The sequence below is a fragment of the Azolla caroliniana genome, unplaced genomic scaffold, assembly GCF_043228905.1.
Source record: "Azolla caroliniana isolate FFs.n. ecotype wild unplaced genomic scaffold, voAzoCaro1.0.p SCAF_16, whole genome shotgun sequence".
Lineage (NCBI taxonomy): Eukaryota > Viridiplantae > Streptophyta > Polypodiopsida > Salviniales > Salviniaceae > Azolla > Azolla caroliniana.
The window spans coordinates 18,587,185-18,609,648 of record NW_028230451.1 but is presented as its reverse complement, the minus strand read 5'-3'; the positions used below and the strand labels follow the sequence as shown (position 1 = coordinate 18,609,648).

General features: G+C 39.9%; 2 protein-coding genes across 2 annotated transcripts; one reads left to right on the top strand and one right to left on the bottom strand.

The window, feature by feature from the left end:
• Nucleotides 1–8,406: 8,406 nt before the first annotated feature.
• LOC147854147 (Polynucleotidyl transferase, ribonuclease H-like superfamily protein) lies at nucleotides 8,407–13,836 on the top strand. The gene is made up of 8 exons (XM_087332695.1): nucleotides 8,407–8,516; nucleotides 11,353–11,424; nucleotides 11,586–11,709; nucleotides 12,086–12,173; nucleotides 12,370–12,507; nucleotides 12,869–12,956; nucleotides 13,048–13,171; nucleotides 13,291–13,836. Exons 1-8 carry the CDS (start codon nucleotides 8,441–8,443, stop codon nucleotides 13,424–13,426), a joined length of 846 nt encoding a protein of 281 aa, XP_087188821.1. The 5' UTR covers nucleotides 8,407–8,440; the 3' UTR covers nucleotides 13,427–13,836.
• Nucleotides 13,837–16,996: 3,160 nt separating this feature from the next.
• Nucleotides 16,997–21,982, bottom strand: LOC147854146 (putative beta-1,3-galactosyltransferase 4). Its single transcript, XM_087332075.1, has 11 exons — nucleotides 21,868–21,982; nucleotides 21,628–21,679; nucleotides 20,413–20,441; nucleotides 20,140–20,297; nucleotides 20,002–20,065; nucleotides 19,433–19,505; nucleotides 19,212–19,332; nucleotides 18,954–19,041; nucleotides 18,612–18,737; nucleotides 18,359–18,465; nucleotides 16,997–17,744 (listed from the first exon to the last, which is right to left on the bottom strand). The coding sequence occupies exons 1-11, from the start codon at nucleotides 21,960–21,962 to the stop codon at nucleotides 17,596–17,598; spliced, it is 1,062 nt and encodes a 353-aa protein (XP_087188201.1). The 5' UTR covers nucleotides 21,963–21,982; the 3' UTR covers nucleotides 16,997–17,595.
• Nucleotides 21,983–22,464: the final 482 nt, after the last annotated feature.

Sequence of the window (22,464 nt, the reverse complement as noted above, 5' to 3'; positions counted from 1 at the left end):
ATGCTACATGGGTCGAGCTCTTACCATTAGATTAGGAATTGTATTTTGTAGGATATTATTTTCATTTATACTTTATCATAGAAAATTGATGTATATTCCAGATCTCTCTGGAACATTCTAGAAGCTTCAAGATTATTTCCTAAAAACACTATAAAAGGAGGCACAAGGCATTGTTTTGAACCAAATTGGTTCAACACCAGTCTTAAGCCTCTTAGTCGATTTGTACTTATCTTTCATATAATATAAGAGCTGCTGTCATCATCCTATTTCTCTCTCTCTCCTCTTCTCACTTCCTCTCTCTCGGGAATCTTACGCAGTCCCGTCCTCTTAGTACTAATAGTACTACTCTTCTTAGTACTAATTCCATCTCTGTTTTAGTACTATTCCTGACAGTTTGAACCAATTTTTCCTCTAGCCTACTTGTCACTCTCCCTCATCCTCCTACCCTTTCCCCTATACTATGGCTACTGTTAGCGCCCAAGAATACCAATCCGTTTTCTCCGAGTTACAGTGCCTAAAAGAAAAGTTTGTTGCCCTGGAACAAGAAAACCAACGGCTGATAGGGGATCTGCAACAAATCGCTCTAGAAAAACAACAAACGCAACAACAACATGGGGAGTTAGCGTTACGGGTACAACAACTCGAAGCAGCGTTGCAACAACAAGGATCCAGTCCCCAAGGATTTCATAAAGAGCCCAAGATTGGACTTCCTGTGAAATTTGATGGAACGCGTTCGCAATTCCGGGGATTCCTTAATCAGGTACGCTTAGTCATCCAGATGCATCCTTCCCGATATCCCACTGATGCATCTCGAGTCGGCCTAATAGGCACGCTACTTAGCGGCTCAGCCTTGGCATGGTTTGCTCCGCTTCTAGAAAAACAATCACCCTTACTTAATAATTTTGAAGATTTTATTGGTGAGTTTAAAGCCTGCTTTGGAGACACCGACAGCATCAGGACGGCGATCAACAAGATCCGGCGATTGCGTCAAGGCGATCGTCCAGCCTCTGCCTACGCGGCGGATTTCCGCCTACTTGCTTCAGATATACCCTGGGATGATCAAGCACTAATGGAGCAGTTTCGCTATGGCTTGCGAAACGATGTCAAAGATCTACTTCTAACTTTCCCCGAAGAACCAAAGTCTCTTACGGAGGCAATAAGTCGAGCAGTTCGATGTGACAACCGCCTTTTTGAACGGCGTTCAGAACGTCAATTACAGATACCACGCTCGAGGCCAGAGCCCACTTACGCCGCAGTCGCGGCTAAACCGTTTGCACGAGACACACCTCAAGCAAATACTTCGACACCGATGGAGATCGATACCATGCGTCGACGCGGCCCGTTATCGGAAGAAGAAAAGCAACAACGACGTGCCAATCGATTATGTCTTTATTGCGGTGGACCAGGACATATCGCCATCAATTGTCCCCATAGGCCAAGAAGACAGGTAAATCAAATCGTCGCCTGTACTAAACCCGAGTCAATTCTTCCCTTTGGAGTGTCTGATAGTATTAATAGTACTAATAGAGTGTCAGATAGTATTCATAGTACTAATAGCCCAAGTATCTCAAATAAATTTGAAATCCTTAGTCAATTAGATGAAGAGTTAAACGATTGAGTCCAGCCAAAATAGGAGCCATTTGGTTGGACAGCAGCCCTAGATCTGTACAGCCCATTAGTGGTTCCATTCCTTCCAAGCAAGTTAGCAATGTGTTCCTAGCCCAAGTCATTGTTAGTACTAAAAGTACTCCCCCAGTACCCGTCCTAGCACTTTTAGATTCCGGAGCTAATTCCTGTTTCATGGATCGAAATTTTGCCCAAGCTTCTCAGATATCCTTAAGAAAACTTCCTTGTCCCGCATCTGTAGTGGTCATTGATGGTCGTCCCATTGCTTCCGGGAATATTGTAGAAGAATCAGAACCCATTCAAGTTGTCCTAGGTAGTTTTGTGTGTATAATATCATTTAATATAATTAGTAGTCCAGAGCATCCCATTGTCCTAGGATTACCTTGGCTTGAATTACATAATCCAGCCATAGATTGGAGAACAAGAGAAGTCCGATATCGACCACCCCAAGAATCAACTCACCGAGTTTCGACCATTTCACTCCATCAACTACGCGAAGAAGGACCCAAGGAGGCAATGTTCCTATTTGCCATATCAGTACATCCTTCTAGCACTATTAAGAAGGACTCCTCAATACAACTTCCGGCAAAATATCATCCTTATGCCGATGTATTTGACAAGGTAAAAGCCGGTACCCTTCCTCATCACCGTCCCTATGACTGTCCCATCGATTTACAACCAGGAACCGAGCCACCATGGGGACCAATTTACAACTTGTCACCCACCGAGTTAGAAGTCCTTCGAGCCTACATAGAGGAGAACTTGGCAAGCGGGTTCATCCGTCATTCGAAATCTCCGGCCGGTGCACCCATCTTCTTTGTCAAGAAGAAAGATGGCTCACTTCGTCTTGTTGTTGATTACCGCGGATTGAATAAAGTCACCATCCGGAATAGGTATGCACTTCCTCTTATATCAAGTCTTTTAGAGCGAGTTAATGGTGCCAAGTTTTTTACTAAAATCGACCTACGAGGAGCGTATAATCTCGTGCGGATCCGACCGGGAGATGAGTGGAAGACCGCTTTTCGCACGCGGTATGGGCATTTCGAGTATACTGTTATGCCGTTTGGCCTAACCAATGCACCCGCAGTCTTCCAACACATGGCAAATGATATATTCAGAGACCTCTTGGATATCTGTTTGATCATTTATCTGGATGATCTGTTGATTTATTCGAAGACCCAGGAAGAGCACGATTCTCATGTACTATTAGTACTAAAGCGACTCCGCGAGAATGGTCTTTATGCCAAGCTAGAGAAATGTAGCTTTGACTGCAAGCAAGTGGAATTTCTAGGCTACGTCATCTCCTCAAAGGGCATCGCCATGGATCCAGCTAAAATCCAAACTGTACTAGAGTGGCAAATTCCACGGTCGGTACGAGATGTACAATGTTTTCTAGGCTTTGCTAACTTCTACCGTAAGTTTATACAGGATTACTCGAAGATTATTTTACCTCTCACACAACTTACGAAGAAGGGCCAAGCATTTCTCTGGTCCATCGAAGCAGATATGGCTTTTCGGCATCTTAAGAAAGCCTTTACATCAGCACCGATTCTAGCTCATGTGGATACAAGCAAACCATTCATCATGGAGGCCGACGCATCAGATTTCGCCCTCGGTAGCATCCTTTCTCAACAAGGCGATAAAGAAGAGTTGCATCCGGTGGCTTTCCATTCGCGCAAATTCAATGTCGCAGAAATCAACTACGAAATACATGACAAGGAGTTATTAGCCATCGTGGATTCATTTGTACAATGGCGGCATTTCTTAGAGGGCTCTCCACATCAGGTCATCGTCTTTAGCGATCATAAAAATCTTGCTTATTTTCAGAACGCTCGCGTACTAAATCGACGGCAAGCTCGGTGGGCGCAATTCCTCACGCGTTTCAACTTCGAAATCACATATCGACCGGGGAAGCAGCAAGGAAAAGCAGATGCACTATCACGGCGTTCATATCTTGCACCTCGTCCTGGTGACGCAACATTTGATAATCAAAAGCAAGTAATCTTGGGACCAACACGATTGCACACGACGCAGATTTTTCACACCCCGATGGATTCACGGATTACCGATGACATACGTGCAACCTTGAAGACGGATAGTTTTGCTCAAGACATCCTGGCGCACATTGATACTTCTCGGGCATCCTGTTCTCAGTCTCAACAACCAGGTATTGACTACCGACAATTCGAATATCATGATGGGTTGTTATTCTTTAAAAAGCGCGTATATGTCCCCGATTGCTCCTGTCGCCTTCAAATCGTCCAACATTGTCACGACACCCATACGGCGGGACATTTCGGTAGTACCAAGACGTTGGAGTTAGTGCAGCGATCTTTTTGGTGGCCCCACATGCGCCGTTTTGTCGACGATTACGTTCGGACCTGTGATGCTTGCTGCCGAGCAAAGATGCCACGACACCATCCATATGGCTTGTTGGAACCTTTACCAATTCCAAGTAAGCCATGGCAGTCTATTTGTCTTGATTTTATTACAGATCTGCCGGTCTCAAAGGGGTTCGATGCTATCCTAACCGTCGTCGATCGATATACGAAGATGGCACATTTTGTGCCATGTACTAAAGCCATCACTAGCGAGGAAACCGCCGCTCTTGTTATGCGGGAGGTATTTCGGCATCATGGCCTACCAGACAGTATTATCAGTGACCGAGGCCCGCAATTTGTCTCCAAATTTTGGCAGCATCTCTTCAGGATGCTCAAGGTCTCCTGCAACCTCTCCTCTGGCTACCATCCTCAAACTGACGGACAGGCGGAACGAACAAACCAAACGTTGGAGCAATATCTCCGGTGTTTCCTGAGTTATCAACAGGACGATTGGGCCGAGATTCTCCACTTTGCGGAGTTTGCGTATAATAATGCTATTCATTCCTCGACTCGGGTCTCCCCATTTCTCGCTTATACCGGTTTCCATCCTCGCTGGTCGGTGATCGACACTCCGGAGCTACCTACCAACCCTCGTGCCGAGGACCATTTGGAGAGGCTACGCAAGATCCAGATGGATCTCTCTACTCACCTTCGTCATGCTCAACACACACAGAAGACTTATGCGGATCGACATCGGATTCCCTCCTCTTTTGCCATCGAAGATCGAGTATGGCTCTTACGTCGTCACATCAAGACTACTCGACCGTGCGACAAATTGGATTATCGACGACTCGGTCCTTTCCGTATTACGGGGAAGATTAATGATGTCACCTTCCGCCTGGATCTCCCTCCGCAGCTTCAGATACATCCGGTTTTCCATTGTTCTCTTCTTGAACCTTATAAAGCAAACACCATTCCCGATCGTGTGACACCACCGCCGCCCCCGCTGGAGTTGGACGACGGCCCGGAGTATGAAGTTGCTGCCATCCTCGATTCCAAACTTGTTCGCAACAAACTTTATTACTTGGTCGATTGGCTCGGTTATAGTCCGAGCGAACGTACTTGGGAACCCGTCGAGAATGTTGCCAATGCACAAGATCTTCTTGTTGATTTCCACCGAAAGTATCCGGACAAACCCGGTCCGCAGTTAGCGCCGACTCGTTCCACTCGTCGTCTTTAAGGGGGAGATAGTGTCATGGCAAGACTCGAACCCATGACTTTATGCTACATGGGTCGAGCTCTTACCATTAGATTAGGAATTGTATTTTGTAGGATATTATTTTCATTTATACTTTATCATAGAAAATTGATGTATATTCCAGATCTCTCTGGAACATTCTAGAAGCTTCAAGATTATTTCCTAAAAACACTATAAAAGGAGGCACAAGGCATTGTTTTGAACCAAATTGGTTCAACACCAGTCTTAAGCCTCTTAGTCGATTTGTACTTATCTTTCATATAATATAAGAGCTGCTGTCATCATCCTATTTCTCTCTCTCTCCTCTTCTCACTTCCTCTCTCTCGGGAATCTTACGCAGTCCCGTCCTCTTAGTACTAATAGTACTACTCTTCTTAGTACTAATTCCATCTCTGTTTTAGTACTATTCCTGACAGTATGTTGATGATATGTTGATGGTTGGCAAGGATGTTCATGCCTTGAATTCATTGAAGCAAAGCCTTCATGGTAGCTTTGATATGAATTATCTTGGTGATGCAAATCACATCCTTGGCATGCGAATACTCCAAAACCGGTCGAAAGGGTTACTCTTTCTATCTCAACAAGAGTATATGTCTAAGGTTTTGCAGCGTTTCAATATGGTGGTGGGGGGGGGGGGGGGGGGGACAATTGGGGTTCCATTGCCTCCATATTTGAAACTCAATGCAGAAGACAACCCTACATCTGATGATGAGAAGGTTGAAATGGCTAAGGTTCCATATTCTTCAATTGTTGGCAATTTGATATATGTGATGGTTGCTACACGCCCTGATATTGCTTTTGCAATGGGAATGGTTAGTAGGTACATGAAAAATCCCAACAAAAAGCATTGGGAAGCGGTGAAAGGCATTATGAGATACCTCAAAGGCACAAAGGACTTGTGCATTTGCTTTGGAAATCAAAAGACATATGTCGTTGGTTTTACAGATGCAGACTATACTGGTCACGCAGACTGCAGAAAGTCTACTTTTGGGTATGTGTTTTTCATTGGAGGAGCGGTCTCTTGGATCTCCAAACTACAAAAGTGTGTTGCATTTGCTTTGGAAATCAAAAGGCATATGTCGTTGGTTTTACAGATGCGGACTATACTGGTCACGCAGACTGCAGAAAGTCTACTTCTGGGTATGTGTTTTTCATTGGAGGAGCGGTCTCTTGGATCTCCAAACTACAAAAGTGTGTTGCATTGTCTACTACAGAGGCAAAGTATGTTGTTGCCACTGAGGCATGCAAGGAGGCTTCATGGCTTTCATATCTAGTGAGAGATATTGGCAATACAAAGTTACCTATTCTTCATTGTGATAGTCAGAGTGCTATCATGCTAGCTCAGAATCTCGTCTTTCATGCAAAGACGAAGCACATACAGGTGAAGTATCACTTCATCAGAGATGTACTTGACAACAAGAACATTGAGCTTGTCAAAGTACATACAAATAATAATCCTGCAGATCTTCTCACGAAGGGTCTTCCAGCTGAGCGATTTGCTCATTGCCGACAAATGATGGGAGTTGGATAGATGTATGTAGTTCAGCTTTGTACATACTTGGACTTAGCTGACTTTTTTCTTTCTTTCTTTCTTTTTTCTCACGACACACTGCCTTTAGGTGGGAGGTTGTTGGGAATAAAGGGCCATCGTGCCTTTTATTAGTGCACGAGTGAAAATGCACTCGTAGCACATTTTTTACTTGTATATACATAAATATCTAAAAATAAAAAATGTGGTACACTCTCTATACCCAAGACAACGTGCATCTCTCTCTCTCTCTCTCTCTCCCCCTTTGTCTCTCACTCAAACTCTCTCTCTCTAGTTGACCTAAACCCTAATCCTCGTGTTGCCCTTCATCTAAGCTCCCAAACATGCATGTGGGGAAGGCCACGATGTACACCTAGTCAACACTAAGGGACAATTTACGTATAAAAAACAACTTGACCATTCATGTAACATGGATACACAAGTGGTTTGTTGAAAAAGCTTTTGGAGTTGGTTGTCTTTGCATGAACTCAATCCTAAGTGGTAAAGTTTCCTTGATTATATCAACTCGTTTATATGTTGTGTGACATTTCAGCTAAAGTTTCTACCCCACATTTATATGTGCCCAATGATTGGATTTACGCGTGTAGGACTAAATCATATCCTTCACCTCAACCAACCAAAGAAGTTGTTGTCTGACGGTTGAGGTGAAGGATATGATTTTGGTGCTACATTAACATGGAGTTAATTCTAGGCACTCAGTTAGAACCCAACCGGAGGCATAGCAAGATGTCGCACCCCAATCCAAGAAAGTTGATAGTAAATGTATCTGGTGATTTGGGTTCAAAAGCGAAGGCCTTTTTCGCATGTGAGGTGTGCGGGAAGAAACCAACCTTATGCGGAATGCGAGGTGCGCTCTAGGAGGAAGTCAATTTACGCGGCAGCTCAACCGTTCCTCCTCTCATCCAAGACGGTTAAATTTCGCAAACAGCCAAGGCTCCAGAGTGGGGGAACTGAATACCTCCGAAATCGTGTTGAAGACAAGCCCGCTACAGTGAGACACACTCTCTCTCTATCTATCTATCTATCTCCATGCGTGTATTCATTCATTCAAAAGCTTTTGCACGGTTTCAGCTCAAACTGAACCGAACCGTTAAGCCATGGTTTAATGGTTCCAAAAAAATTTAATGGTTTGGATTTTTCGATAAACGGTTCGGTTTTGGTTTAAAGGTTTTTAGTTAACTTTGTTTTTAGCTTAATAGTTTATTAATTTAATGGGTTTTTATCGATTTAGTTAATTTAATGGTTTATTTATTGATTTAATAAATTTAACTTAAATGCTTATATAATTTAATGTATTTTTGTTTATTTAAATGTTTAATTAGTTTGATTTAAATGGTTAGGTTTAAATTTTTTATTACATGGTTCCGTTTGGTTTCAACTTTTCCCTAAACGGTTTGGTTTGGTTTTTGTTTTATATAAACGGTTCGGTTTCTTTGCCTTAAAAACAAACCGAACCGTGCCCATCGCAATGTGTAGGATTCATTCATTCAAATGCTTTTTTTATGTGTTTTAGATTCATTCAAAAAGCTTTGTATGTGTTTTGGATTCATTTAAGACCTTTTGATTCATTTATATAAACGGTTCGGTTTCGGTTCAAACCGTGCCCATCGCTATACAGTGTAGATTCGTTCATTCAAATTTCTACACAGTGAGAGACAGAGACAGAGACAGAGACAGAGAGGAGCGATGGCGGTGGCTGTCTCCTGGGCTTCCCAACCATGCCTCCTCGGCATCGACGAAGCTGGACGTGGACCTGTCCTAGGTATGATAATCCCTCCGCTCTTTCTGTACTACTGTGTCTGTCAGTCTGGGGAAACGGCAACGGATGATTAGTTACAATGCTGAAACAGATGAAAGGGAAAAGAAATTGAAAGGAGCCGATTGATCGATTAACACTGCACGGAAAACTGATTTAAAGTCCCTCTCTCTCTGAGGAAAACGAAAATGAAACAAATGAATAATAATTACAGTAGACAAGACAGATTAGAAGGGCTCTATGCTCATGCTCATGCCTGATCATATATTATCATAAAACCTATGGTATCAAACAATCGTCAGAGAGAGCACTCTCTCCAGTTGGGTTTGGTGGTTGGGGCAGGAATTTATAAAAAGGGTAGAAAAGCAAGACAATGTGAAAGTGGAAATGTGGAAGACTATGGTTGTTGATAGGTTTTTCTGTTTGGATCTTCCACGAGTTTGGTTCTGTAGTGAGTAGATGATTGAAAAGTCGTGTCGGAAATGATTATTGATGTGATCTTTTTTTGGAATCTAGACTTAAAACCCTGTAGGAACTCCTCAATAATCTTAATTAATGTTTGTCAAATGAGAAAAGTGATATGACAGATAGATCATTTTTGTCTTTGAAATATCTCTAGCTTAGTTCGATCCAGAATGGAGAAGTTTCAGAAGTGAGGGAAGCACCTGTAATGGTGGGAGATAATGGCCTTTCTCTGTCGATGAAAGGGGTGGTGAGATCATGGTCCATGAAGTCAGGCCTATGTGCACGACAATTTGCCATTGCCTGATCTATTGTAACACCTTTGCAATGTCCTGCTTGGGACTCATTTGTGTGACCCTTGCGTGACTTGTAGCATGAGTAGGAGTGATGGGTCTAAAGAAAGGTATGAGCTTCTATGGCTGTATTGTTGTCCGTAAACAACTTCTCCTTGTGTATCTTGAATTCGAGCAAGAAAATCCCAAGGCATCAGTGGTCTTGATATTCAATTGCCATGCACAGTGGACGAAAGCTTTGCTTAGAGAGAGATAAATAAATAGATAAAGAGAGAGAGAGAGAGAGAGAGAGAGAGAGAGAGAGAGACTTTGTATCTGAGGTTGGTTGGTGCGGGAAATAAGACTGTGACAAAGTTGAACAAGTGAATCTGGGTTTGTCCTCATCTACATCAGACATGGTGAACATTGGTCTCCATGATCTGGTAATGGTATGGCTCACATAATTTATATCCGGATATTCATGGTCTCAATTATCGTTGGCATTCCTCTTCTCGCTCTATCATGGCTTGTTGGGAAGAAATCAATGATGTGCAATTGTTGTAACATCTTGCATGCTAATACAAGAGCCATCCCTTTGCTTTTGAAGCTTGAGCAAGATTTGGCCACATTGTTGAATGGTGGTGGAATCCCCGTAGAGGGTGGGATGCTTCTGTCTGAATTGGTTGCAAGTTGGGCACTTAGACACAAATGTTTCCTCACTTTTGATTTCTCCTTCACATAATTTGCAACATATTTCAGCTTTAGGTAAGAGAAGTGCTCGTCTTGCCTTGATCTCTTGTTGGTGGGAGGAAATTTTGACTTGGCCTACTTCTTTGTGAGTCCTGTGGGGCATGTAGAGGTGTACATTATTGAAAGAGTGGAAACTTCTTGATGTTGAGGTGATTGCTGTTGAATCACTTCATCACCTGTGAATACCACGATGTTTCTACATGTTTTGTTGTTGATATTTGCATCAATGCATGCTTCAAATGCATTATGTGTAATTATCTGAGGTGCATGATTCAAATCTGGTGGATGAGGTTTAATGCCTGAAATAATACTTCTACCATCATGGCGAGTGTTGCCAATCCAGCATGGATGATCTCATATGGGGTGGATACTTTGCTTTGTATCATTTATGACAATATCATACTCGAATTCTCTATTTGTGTCCACAAATACTTGGGGAGCCCTGGATTCCATATGGATGTACTATGGCACAAGGCTCTTGGGAGTGCACATTCGTAGAAGTAATTTTAGCACCATTACACATTTGTAGAAGTAATTTCCCATATTGATCTAAATCTTTTTCATGCTGAGAACAACTATACATTTGTCTATCCTCTTGAATTCTTGATATATCTGACACAAAAGATGGTTGTGCATAGGAATTGGCAATGGTTTGGTTTCGGCTTAACCCGTTTGGCCTTGTCCAAAGCAAACCGATTAAGCCTTAACAGGTTTGGGAGTTTTCAAACCTGAATTCAACCAGCTCCTAAACGGGTTTAGCTAAATCAATTAAGTCTTAACCGGTTTGGAACGGTTTAGCCCAAAATGGTTCGGTTTGACTTGAAACATCCCAAACCAAGCTCAAACTGGTTAAGGAAATTCAAGCCTGAACTGAACCACCAAACCACTAAAGGGTTAAAAACAGTTTAACAGCTCGGTTCAGCCTTAAGCCAAGCTGTTACGGACTCCTAGTTGTGCATCAAGTTGCAAACTTCTTGTATGAGCCTGCATGTCACCAACTATAATAAGTTTTCCCTTGGCCTTGAAATAAGGGATATCGTCTTCTAGATTGGGCAGGGGTCGATCTGTATCCAAACAAGCATAAAAGTTAGAATCTTGATGAGAGAGAGCTAGTTAGATGGATAGAGAGATAAGATCCTGGATAACATGGTTTGTTGTGTTGTGATATTTTTTTAATTATAAACATACATTTGTGAAAGAAAAAAAGAGAGAGACACCAGGGATCCTAAAATAACAATCTGTGGAACTGAAATAGGATATATCTCTATCTCTTGCTCTCTAGATAGAGGTATTTGATCTGTTTTTTGAATTTTTTCATTTGTTTTTCTGTCCCTCAATGTTAATTTGTGCTTATTCAGGTCCCATGGTTTATGCATGTGCTTACTGCCCGCTTACTTACAAAGATACTCTCGCTTCTCTCGAATACGCAGGTGAAAAAAAGCTTCAATGCATTCTTTTTATTCTTCCGATTTTTTTTTTTTTTTTTTTGTGTGTGTAAACCATGACTTGTATTTATGTCTGCATCTCATGATATAATTATTCTGCCTTAAACATGCATTTTTAAACATACTGTGGACTATTTTGGTTGCAGATTCAAAAACTTTGAAAGAATCGAAGCGGGAAGAACTGTTTGAGTCCATGAAATCTGATAAATCCATGGGCTGGGCAGTGGATGTGATTGATCCCAGGGTTCTATCCTCATTGATGCTTGCAAAGTTAGAAATATTTCTAAGCATAAGTCCTGGGGAAAAACTCCAAAATCCCCTGAGTTGAGCCTTTTCTATTTCCCAATTGACCTGGTCATCCCCCCAAAAAAGAGAAAAGGGAATGAATTAATTGTATAATTGCTCAAGTGACACATATTGAGAAAAAAGGAGATGAATTGACCATCAAATTCCTCAAAGACCATATATAGTTTTTGGAGATGGGATCAACTAAAGGCATTTGGAGAATTAACAAAAACTTGGAGCATTTGGGGAAATATTGGACATATGGTTCAGGGCGATTTTGGAGTTTTTACTAAATTCAATGTCTTTGAAAAGCAAACAGTTCGTTGTGGAACCTTATTTTGTCTTATAAATTTTTAATCAGGGAGAAAACAAACTTAAATCTTATCTCTCATAACTCAGCAATTGGCCTCATTCGTCAAGTTCTCAATGCGGGAATCTTTATAACTCAGGTATGTTATCAATAGCTGGCCATGTATATTATTATGAGGTTTTCTTACTTTTTAATATTTTCTTGTACGACAAACAAACTAGGTTGCATTTTATGCATCTATAGTGGTATAGGACTATAAGATAATGTCTCCAAACGGTGTTATGATTGTGTATATTGGAAAGATTTCTTTTACATGATCTCAAATGGATCTATAGGTATTTGTGGACACTGTTGGTGATGCAGAGAAATATGAGGCTCAACTTTCCCAGAAGTTTCCCGGGATCACCTTCAAAGTTGCCAAGAAAGCTGATAGTCTCTTTCCAATTGTTAGTGCTGCCAGCATTGCTGCCAAGGTTATTACTAGTCTTTCAACACAGATATTTAGAAACATGCTAATAAATTTTATGTGCTGAAACGTGCAAAGAAGAAAGAAAGAAAGAAATATATGTATATAATATATATCTTTACAAGATTATTACAGCCTGTGAGACCTAACCAAGAATTATGACTTGTTATGTCAACCCATCAAATTGAGTAACGCAAGAAAAACATATTTCTAATCTAACTTCCTCATCATGAGTAACCAGTACTGATCCAAAGAAAGTACTAGTTAAGTATATATATACCTATACAAGCGAGTATATATGCACATATATGTTCCAAGAGAGAGTAGATAGATAGAGAGGGATGTGAGGTTAAATCATATTTGTGCAGGTCACTAGAGATCGAGCATTAAAAGAGTGGGTCATGCAAGAGAAGAATGTGGAGATCAATCGAGAGTTTGGCTCTGGTTATCCCGGGGGTAATGCATTGGTATTTGTGTTACGTCAAACAATGCTATGTTTTCTCTTTTTTGAAAAGGTTGTGATGTATGTATTTATTTGACTTTTTAGATCCGGTTACAAAAGAGTGGTTGCAAAAGCATAGAAACAACATCTTTGGTTTTCCGACGCTTGTACGGTTTAGCTGGGAAACATGCAAATCGATAATTGCGAAAGATGGGATTGACGTGCATTGGTTAGAAGTTCGGCTTGAATAATTTTCATAACCCTGGTTTCTTAATGTAGTATGATTTCGTAATATAGTAATTTTTCATAATCATTGTTTCAAATGATTTTTATTTTCAACTCATGCAGGGAGGCAGAACAAGATGACAAAAAAGAAGAAGGTAAATGTAAATACAGTAAAACTGTACTTCTCGAATCTAATGCAGTGGGTCGGCATGATTTTTTTGTGAAAAGGAAGCTACAGCAAGTCACCACACAGTTGTGAGAGATTTGTTTGTTAATCTTTCCAGTGGAAACTTTTCTATTCCTCAAAACTAGAAACGCCCTAGAACAAAATGTTTTTTGTATCAAGATTAAGGGAAATGATGGCATTCTATCTTTGATTTGTAACAAGATGACAAGAAATCTTCAACAATCTCAACCAAAGTAGTGCCAATACTATATCTACCGGCTGACGGAGCAAAGGCCCAAACCGCTAGGCCTTATTCTTTTCTGTAAATCTACTTTTCATATGGTAACAAAACTACCTTCCAAGATTTTACTAGTAAATAGGCCATACTCCCTAGCTCTCAATGTAGTAAAAATACATGCAAGCAGTCTATATAATCCATGTTTTTTCTAGTTTTTCCCGGGTTATTAAAAGGAAACGATGTTTAATTTACATCCTTTTGGTATTATGTTTGTGTCTATGGAACAAGAAATATTGAACACATTTGCAGTGGATGCTTAATGTCTTGAAGCATGTATTGCGTGACACTGAGGCCTAAACACAAATACTCCAAACCCCGTTGACTTTAATTTAAAAGCATAATGCACACGTTTGTGACCCATTAAATTTAATCAAGAAATGTTTTGAGATTAGAATGAACCTAATAGGCAAAGAAAGAAAAGGTGACATTATCTTTTCATTGTGAACTTTTATTCTCATTGCTTTGAATGTTAAATGTTGTGCAACTTAGGACTAATGGGTTCTCATAACTTTGTGGCATTTGTTTCTCCAATAATTACACATCATTCATCATTGAATGTTGTTGTCATTACACCCCTGAATTAAGTTTCACTGAATGTTGCTGTCATTGTCATTGAGGACATCCTTTACCACCATAATGAAAGAGGCATGCCCCTAAATTAAGCTTCTTTCATAGATTTTTAAAGATGTGAATTATGTGAAAATGGAAAGGACAATTCAGAATTATGTACCAGCTTTCAGGTATGTTCAATGAGTATTCTCAACCTCTCATATATGGCTTGACAAAATACTAGGATGCTAGTGGTAAACATGTTTTAAACAATGGTAAATGTGCACATAGATTTAGGCTCATTAAACATGTTCCAACATGATTGATAAGTTTTTCAGTATCATTAATTCTAGTTATGCATATAAAGGTATGGCAAAAGTGTACTTGACAATGTCACATTTTTGGAACATTTATCGTAGGGTTGGAAAAATACCAATGAAAAGAGTTGCTAGTTTCCTATTCATGTCTACTTGCTTTTTAGAAAACCATTGTTGGCTTTGACTAGCAAAATAGTGGATGCACTTTAGGAGCACAACTCAACCCTATGGTTCTCAAATTCTTCCAAATGTTGGTATCCCTAATAGAGAGGAATAAGCAAAATGGTACGCCCACACTAAGCCCAATGTAATAATGACCTTTGGGCTTTCCATGGAAGGCCTCCAAACACCTATGTTAGGGACAAGAAGCCCTAACAACCTCAACACTACTAATAGCACCCCTTACAAGAATGTAAACTTCTTCCTTGAGCTCACCTTGGTAGAAAGTGTACTTCATTTCTTTGATGCATACGCCACTTTTAGTTGCCTCGATTGTAATTACTATCTATGCCATGGGTTTGCGCGTACTTGTCGGTGTGCCAAGGATATGGGTAGTGTTAGAGTCTAACTAATTAATTAAGCAAAACATACGGAATTATAGACCAAAGAAAGGAAAGAGGGGTGCCAAACCACCCGACCACCCCCTAGCAACAACATGAGATGGACCCATACCTCCTTGATGTCCCATACCATCGCGGGTTGATGCGAGCCATACCTTGGTTTCTGCAAGGAACACACTTGCTTAGCTAACAAGCACCATAGCCACATTGTCATAGTCTCAACATAAGTAAAGCCTTACTTCATAATAAGGTAGCTAGTCTTTGTATGTAGGGAGAAACCCTAGGCCCTAGTGTATTCACACTTGAATGCTTTATTTAAAGTAGTCAAGTGATAACACACTTAATAGCTATCCAGCACCATAGAATTGAATAATGCATTTCAAACCCTCATTCCTTTCAGAATTAACCCACGTGTATTCATCTTGAGTTTAGGAAAACTATGGAAAACCTGGTTCATGATCAGTTATGGTTATGCACGTAAAATACTCCCCCACTTTAAAATATTGTAGTCTTGTAATGTCTAATTGAGGGAAGTGTGTTTTGATGTGCTTTACCAACTAATATATTGATGAATTAGGTAAATAAACCAATATGTTTGAGAACTAAGAAAGATCTTACAAACTTGTGGGGTTAATTTACCACACTTACCTATAGACAAAGTCTTAGGAGTTTAAAAATACACATAGAAATATTATCTATTTAGGGTTAAGTACATGAGGTTGCCAATGCTTGTTGGCATGAAATCGTGCTCTCTATTGAGTAGTAATAACTTGTCTCATGCAATATGCAAACTATATTTGCATCTGCAAGTTTGGAAATCATTTGTTATAGCCTTCGGTATGAAGATCAATATTCAAAAATTTGTTTTCACCTCATGTACGAAAAGACAATTGGAGACTCTTGGTTAGATACCAAAATTAGTTCAATGTGGTATGATTTGTCATCACGTGTGTTATCCTATTAGCAATGATGTGTCTAATGGGAAATTCTTAGCATGATGTCCAAACACATTATCGAAAAACAATTATGTACCGGAAATCACAATCATGCCCCTTTCATGTTAGATTAAAAGTAGTTCAATCAATCGTCACTCTATGATATCCTACTTTTTACCATTGTTGCCTTGGTTGAAAGCAACTATTGAAAATCTAGCAACCTTACTGAAGTTCACATTGTGGGAGCAATTTTGGGCCGCCCTTATGTAACTTGGAGCCATATTTGTATGCCAAAATAACTTGGTGGGATAGCATTGTTAGATCACTGCGAATGTATGATGTTTGGTGGATGCACCTTTCATTATGCCATGTTTGAGAGCGAATGACCATGGCTTCCTACAAGTTCAAACAATGACAACAAATTGGGAAGTATGCACCTTATGGATCACTAATCAAAAGGTTGCGCTTCATGAAGTTAACCACATTTCAGAAGAATCTTTGATGATATGTCATCATCTCAAATGATGCCACTCAATTGTCATATTAAGAGACAGACTTAATTGCTAATGAAGAATTGATATGGTAACATTTGCCCGTAACAAGCTTAGAAGCATAAGAAATAAAAAGCACTCTTGCCTTCCTCTAATTAGAATCATAATTTGCAAATTATACTCTTGTTTCAAATCAATTGAGCTAACTCAAGAGCGCCAAGTTATTAGACCATGTCATTGGCAAAAATGATTTTCTAATTACAGTAAGATTATCTTCCATTTAACTCAAATAACTCTTCTCAAGCTTTAATGGTGTGTTCAATCATAATTTTCATGTTATGAAGAGCCTTCACTTTGAAAACAAGCATAATATGGTAATTGTTTCTAAATTTTATATTGCCAGGCTTGAAAGCTTGTAGAGGCAGCATAATTAAGTGATGCCTCGTATAAAACTCTGTATAATTTTCATGTGATGAAGAGCAGGGACACACAGATGAAGTGACACAAGACCAGTGAGAAAATTGCATCATTGTTTTTTTCGAAGTACATTAGCCTTACATCATAATAAAGCCGAGTCCACATAAAGTGCAGTCCAGTTAGTTAAGAATCAAAATCATGCTTCCAAGTCAAATACAATTACAGAACAATGCAGGTCACCAATGACCATTACAATACAAAAAAAAAAGATGCAGTAGTATTACAGCATAACACAGAATTGCAAGAATGAAATGAACAGACAAGGGGGGTTGGTTGCCCTCATGGTTGAGGCCCTTACCTCGATAGTTATAGGCCATGGATTCAACTCCTCACCCCCAAAAATAACTGCTTTTCAGGTTTTTGCAGCTGCTAATCAAGCCCCCATTCGATTGAACCAAAATTGCCAAAGATAAACATAAGCTTTGAGTATAGCATAACCTTAGCATATCCTATCCCCCAGATGCTGTGTCTCCGTGGTTGCACACAAAGTAATGGGTTGAAACCTCTGGGGAACTACAGATTTTGTGTATGCTCCAAGCATACATCTTCACTCAGATGGGCATTTTCACATTCCATACACTAACACAGTGCCAGTAATCTTTCTTTGGAATACAAATTGGGTCGTGATAGTTGTCTTAGAATACAGATTTCCATAAAGCATGCTCATCTTCTCCACATTTTTTATGAACACTCTTCAGCCTTTCCACAGACCTACAAACCCCACTGCATGCCCAGTCGAAGGAGGCAACACATGTGTTGCCGCCTTGCAATTTCCACTCACAATCTGTCCATTAAAATAAACATAAAGAAACTAGTTAGAGAAACCCAAGACTGGGATGGGATTTTGCATATACAAGCAAGGTTCCCCACTACTTCTATAAGTTGGTGCAAAACTCCCTGCATTTTTCTTTATTTCCTCACATGCCCCTGAATTTCATTATTTCCCACCCCAAAAACAGCGAAGAGGAAGAATGAAACGCCCATTTAATTGCTCAAAATAGCAAATGTAATTGAGAAGATGGTGAAATGTACATGTAATTGCTCAAACAGCACATTTAATTGCCCGAGATGGGGATCAGCCAAGGACATTCAGGAAAATAATGATAACTTAGGAGCATTTTGGAGAAAGTAAGAAAACCTCATGGGCATTTTGGCATTTGCCCCTATAAGCTATTGCTGTAAACCACTACTGCAATTACTTCCATTGAAGGATATAAGATGATTTTGAGATTATGAAAACATTATCTGACCAAGTCATATTAGAGATAAATTTGAGCATCTCGCCTCTCAATAGCTGGGAACGACATGCAAATTTTGAGAATAACAAAGAAACTAGGGGAAATTGTCCACTGGTGGATGTATGCAATATGTATAAATATACAAAAGATTGTTCCATACCCGTGGTGCTACAGCACATCCTCCGATCATCGATATGGACCACATTAAGACCAATGAACCATGACCCCAAAGATACATCCTCATTCGCATACTTGTGTAAAATGTTACTGCCAAAAAAACTCACAATAAGACTCTTCACAAATGAATGAATGCATACAGCAATAACTCAACAACAAAATACTTGCACCTTTCAAGACCTTGCAAAATCTTTTCAATTTAAAGCAACAAGCTGGGGATTACAAATAGAACTCACAGATTCTTATGAATGTAAAGAGCTAGCTCGTTTGAGATTGCATACAATTGCCCTGTTGCATGCTTGAAGTACTTGTTACCTTGCCCTCCAAACTTCCAACTTTCAGGCTCATAATATTTTGATTCCCTGATAATGTTTTGGTTATGAGACCATTGACATCATTTATTTACTTATATCTGTCTGTTGTATTTATATATATAATTATACTTATGTGTGTGATTGTATTTTTATTTTTCATCTCAATGGGGCTCATTATACATATACTTACCCAAAGTTATATACACGTATGTGTGTGATTGTATTTTTCTTTTTCATCTCAATGGGGCTTATTATAATGCTTACTTTTGTGCAAGGACAGGACCACCTTTCATGCACCCTATGTACACACGAGACTTGTTCCGGTGACGAGCAAGGGTAGCACCAAGTTCACCTACAAAGATAAATTGATAGCTGAGAAGAATAAATGCAGACAGATTCCAATTTGCAATCTCTACAAAAAACTGGTTAGGTATTCACATTCTTGTTTATGTCAATGTCATTCACTAGTCCCTAATGTATATAAGCAGCTTTTAGAAATATTATTCTACATGATCATATCACCTAGATTGACATGGACATCATCGTCAACTTTTACATAGTAATCTGCATCCCATAATGATACAGCAGTAGCAAAGAATATTTTTGTCTTGGCAGATAATTCATGGTACCCTTCCACATGTTCCTGTCAAAAATTATGTATAATTTGCACCAATATTAACCTTTTTCCCCACCCCAAATCGACATTTGTAAGTGCATCAAATTGAATTATAGGTCATACTCACTAGTCTTAAGAAATCATGATGTTGAGACTCCTCTGCTTGGATAGCGCGATTCAGTATGCCATTTGGAGTTGAGCTGCAATATGCATACGACAAAATAAATACTTTTTTAGGTACCTATTATAAGATTGAAAGAACCAAAAGAGACTATCTAGCTATGAAGAAATCAACTGATTAGCTTCACCAACAAAGCATCGTGTATCTTCAACCACACTTGTAGATGATTTGCAATGGACAAATTGCAAAATACCAAAAACACACCTCGACTGATTGGCTTCACATGTGGATGCACAAATGAAAATAAGCTCAATGAGTTTACAATGAGTTGAGACTTCCTTTTTATGATTTTTTTTATATGGATTAATATTGCAATAACGAGTATAGACCAATCAGCTCCAAATATAGATGCACAATTGGAAACAATTGTATGGTTTTATTTTCTTCAAAGAAAGAGGAAAATAAGAAAGAGTGCATCATGCATGTACGCCTTTGACAATAGGTCTACAAAACAAGGTGTGGGAAATATGTCTGCATGTGCATATGTATTAGTAGGTTTGCAGAAGATTTCTCACCCCTGACCAATTACAAATCTGATAACAATCCCCTTCTCTTCTTCCAGTTGTCTCAGTTTCTCACCTGCATCAAAAGAAGATTAAAACAATGGCTGTGTTTGTATACACTAGCCTTACAGAGCAATGATGGTGATTCACCTGTTGGCATCCATGTCTGTCGTACAGAGTCACGGCGTTTTCGACTGCTAAATGCAGTGTTAATCCCAATTACCATGAACATTGTGTGGTTTCTATTAGAAGTTGCACTTAAACTTCTTCTCCAAATGTTTGACTCTAAGTCTGCATCTAACATTGAGCTGTCAAATGTCCATGCATTGTAATTTGTCACCACATTATCCCCACACGCTGTATTCATGATTCAAGATTACTCTAGGAGCTTTGAAAAGAGAATGATGCAACTATCATACAAACCTTTGAGTGGAATGTGTTCTTGAAATGCCCTTTGTATGAAAACCAGATCCATGGAAAAGAATCGCAAAACAAATCAATCAGATTGCTGTCATGTGAATTACATACAAACAGCATATGGACAAATTCCAGATTATAAGAAAAAATGTGTGCTCTCTAATTGAAACCACACCAATACAATCTTTCATTCAGAGTGTTCCAAGGATTTGGTTCAGATGTTGATTTGCCACTATTCTTTCTGTTTTTAGAATTTAGGGTTTTAGAAGCCAGATTGCCTCAGTTTGTTTTGCTATTTAACATTTTGTATTCATTGACAGCGTGTAGGAAAGTCATTCCTAGACAATGAACATGATGGATCTCTCCTTTATTAACAGTGTATACTTTTTCCACCTTCCATTATCTCTGGTCTGAAGCTTAGTCTTTCAAATGTACCATAATCCCCTTTCCAAACATTGGCTTCTTTTCTAGGTAATCCTACCTACAACTTTGTAGGTTCAGAAACAACAAAGTGCCAGCAGAATCCAAGGTATGATTTTTCTACCTGCACAGCTCATGTTAATATTGAAAGTACAATGATAAATAGTCCCCGTAAGGCTCTAGAGTTCTGAAAATTGCAAGCATGACTGTCAATGAAGACTACTACTATATTGCACCGACGTGATCATCCTATTTGTACAACATAGATGCTGACAATGCAAAATAAACAGTTGGTGTTATGATGTTGCTAGACAGACAACACCGTGCACATTCATACACAAGCAAACACCATCCTGTTGGACACGGCTTGTGAACCCGCCTTGGAAAGAACGGCATTGTTGTCATTTTAGGATTTGAGCCCAGTGTCATGGGTTCACGGATAGTGCTTGTGAACCCACCTTGGACAGGACCCCACTGTTATCATTTTAGGATTTGAGCCCCAAAACCAGTTAGGTTACACCCTCAGGTGCTGCATTTGTTTATCTTGCTCCTCATGTTATACTCTCTAGTCTATCATGATGATGTTTCTGTCCATATACATTATCCCCGAATTCCTGTTTCTCAGATCTAGCAGTAGACCTTCTTTTTTCTCAAGCTCATATCCGACACTTGTATCATGTTTCTGATGACAGTTTGTAATTTTGGTAACTTTGACCTTTTTCAGTCCTTAAATCCTCCCCGCCCCCCCCCCCCCCCCTCTCTCTCTCTCTCAATGGATTTAGAGAAAAATATTGGACATACTCTTATCCCAGTTGCAGGATCCATGAATTTGTCGGTCTCCAGCAGCATCCATCTGTATTGCAATTCAAACATTTCACCTCAAAATGATAAATCTTTGAAACTACTCAAAATTCCGGGAGTCTATGAGTGTACATACGTATACATGCATGTGTGTATGTAACGTATGTATGTATGTATCTATCTGTCTGTCTGTCTGTCTGTCTGTCTATACCGATAGAGGGAGAAGGAGAGGGAACTGACCTGTTGGAAAATAGCATTCCCATAGAGAAGCAGAGGATACACAGAAGAGGTACCCATCTGTAAGGGAAACCCCCACTGGATTTGGCCATCGTCATCTCTTTAACAAGAAGCAAGACAATCCTCCTGCAACAGAGAGTGTGCTATTCCCATTGTTCCTTCTTCTTCATCTTCATCTTCATCTTCATCTTCCTCTTCCCCTTCTTCTTCTTCTTCTTCTTCTTCTTCTTCTTCTTCTTCTTGATTCTTCTTCTGCTTGTGAAATGGAGATCTTGAGAACTTGGAGATTGAGCAGGAATATGAAGGCAAGGGGAACAGAGAGGGGCTTCTTTTGGTTGAGATGTGGACAAGCAACCAAATCACAGCCCATCTCTCTCTCTCTCTCTCTCTCTCTCTCGGATTGGCTTGATTTCGCTTGCGCCTGGACGGAGCCGGAGATTCTGCCCATCTATCTCTATTTGCCTTTGTCTAACCGATCACTGGATATTCTTCCCAGTCTGTCTCTGTTCGTCTGGGTCTGACCACTCACCGGAGATTCTGCCCATCTATTTGTGTTTGTCTTTGTCTTACCACTCACCGGAGATTCTGCCCATCCATTTG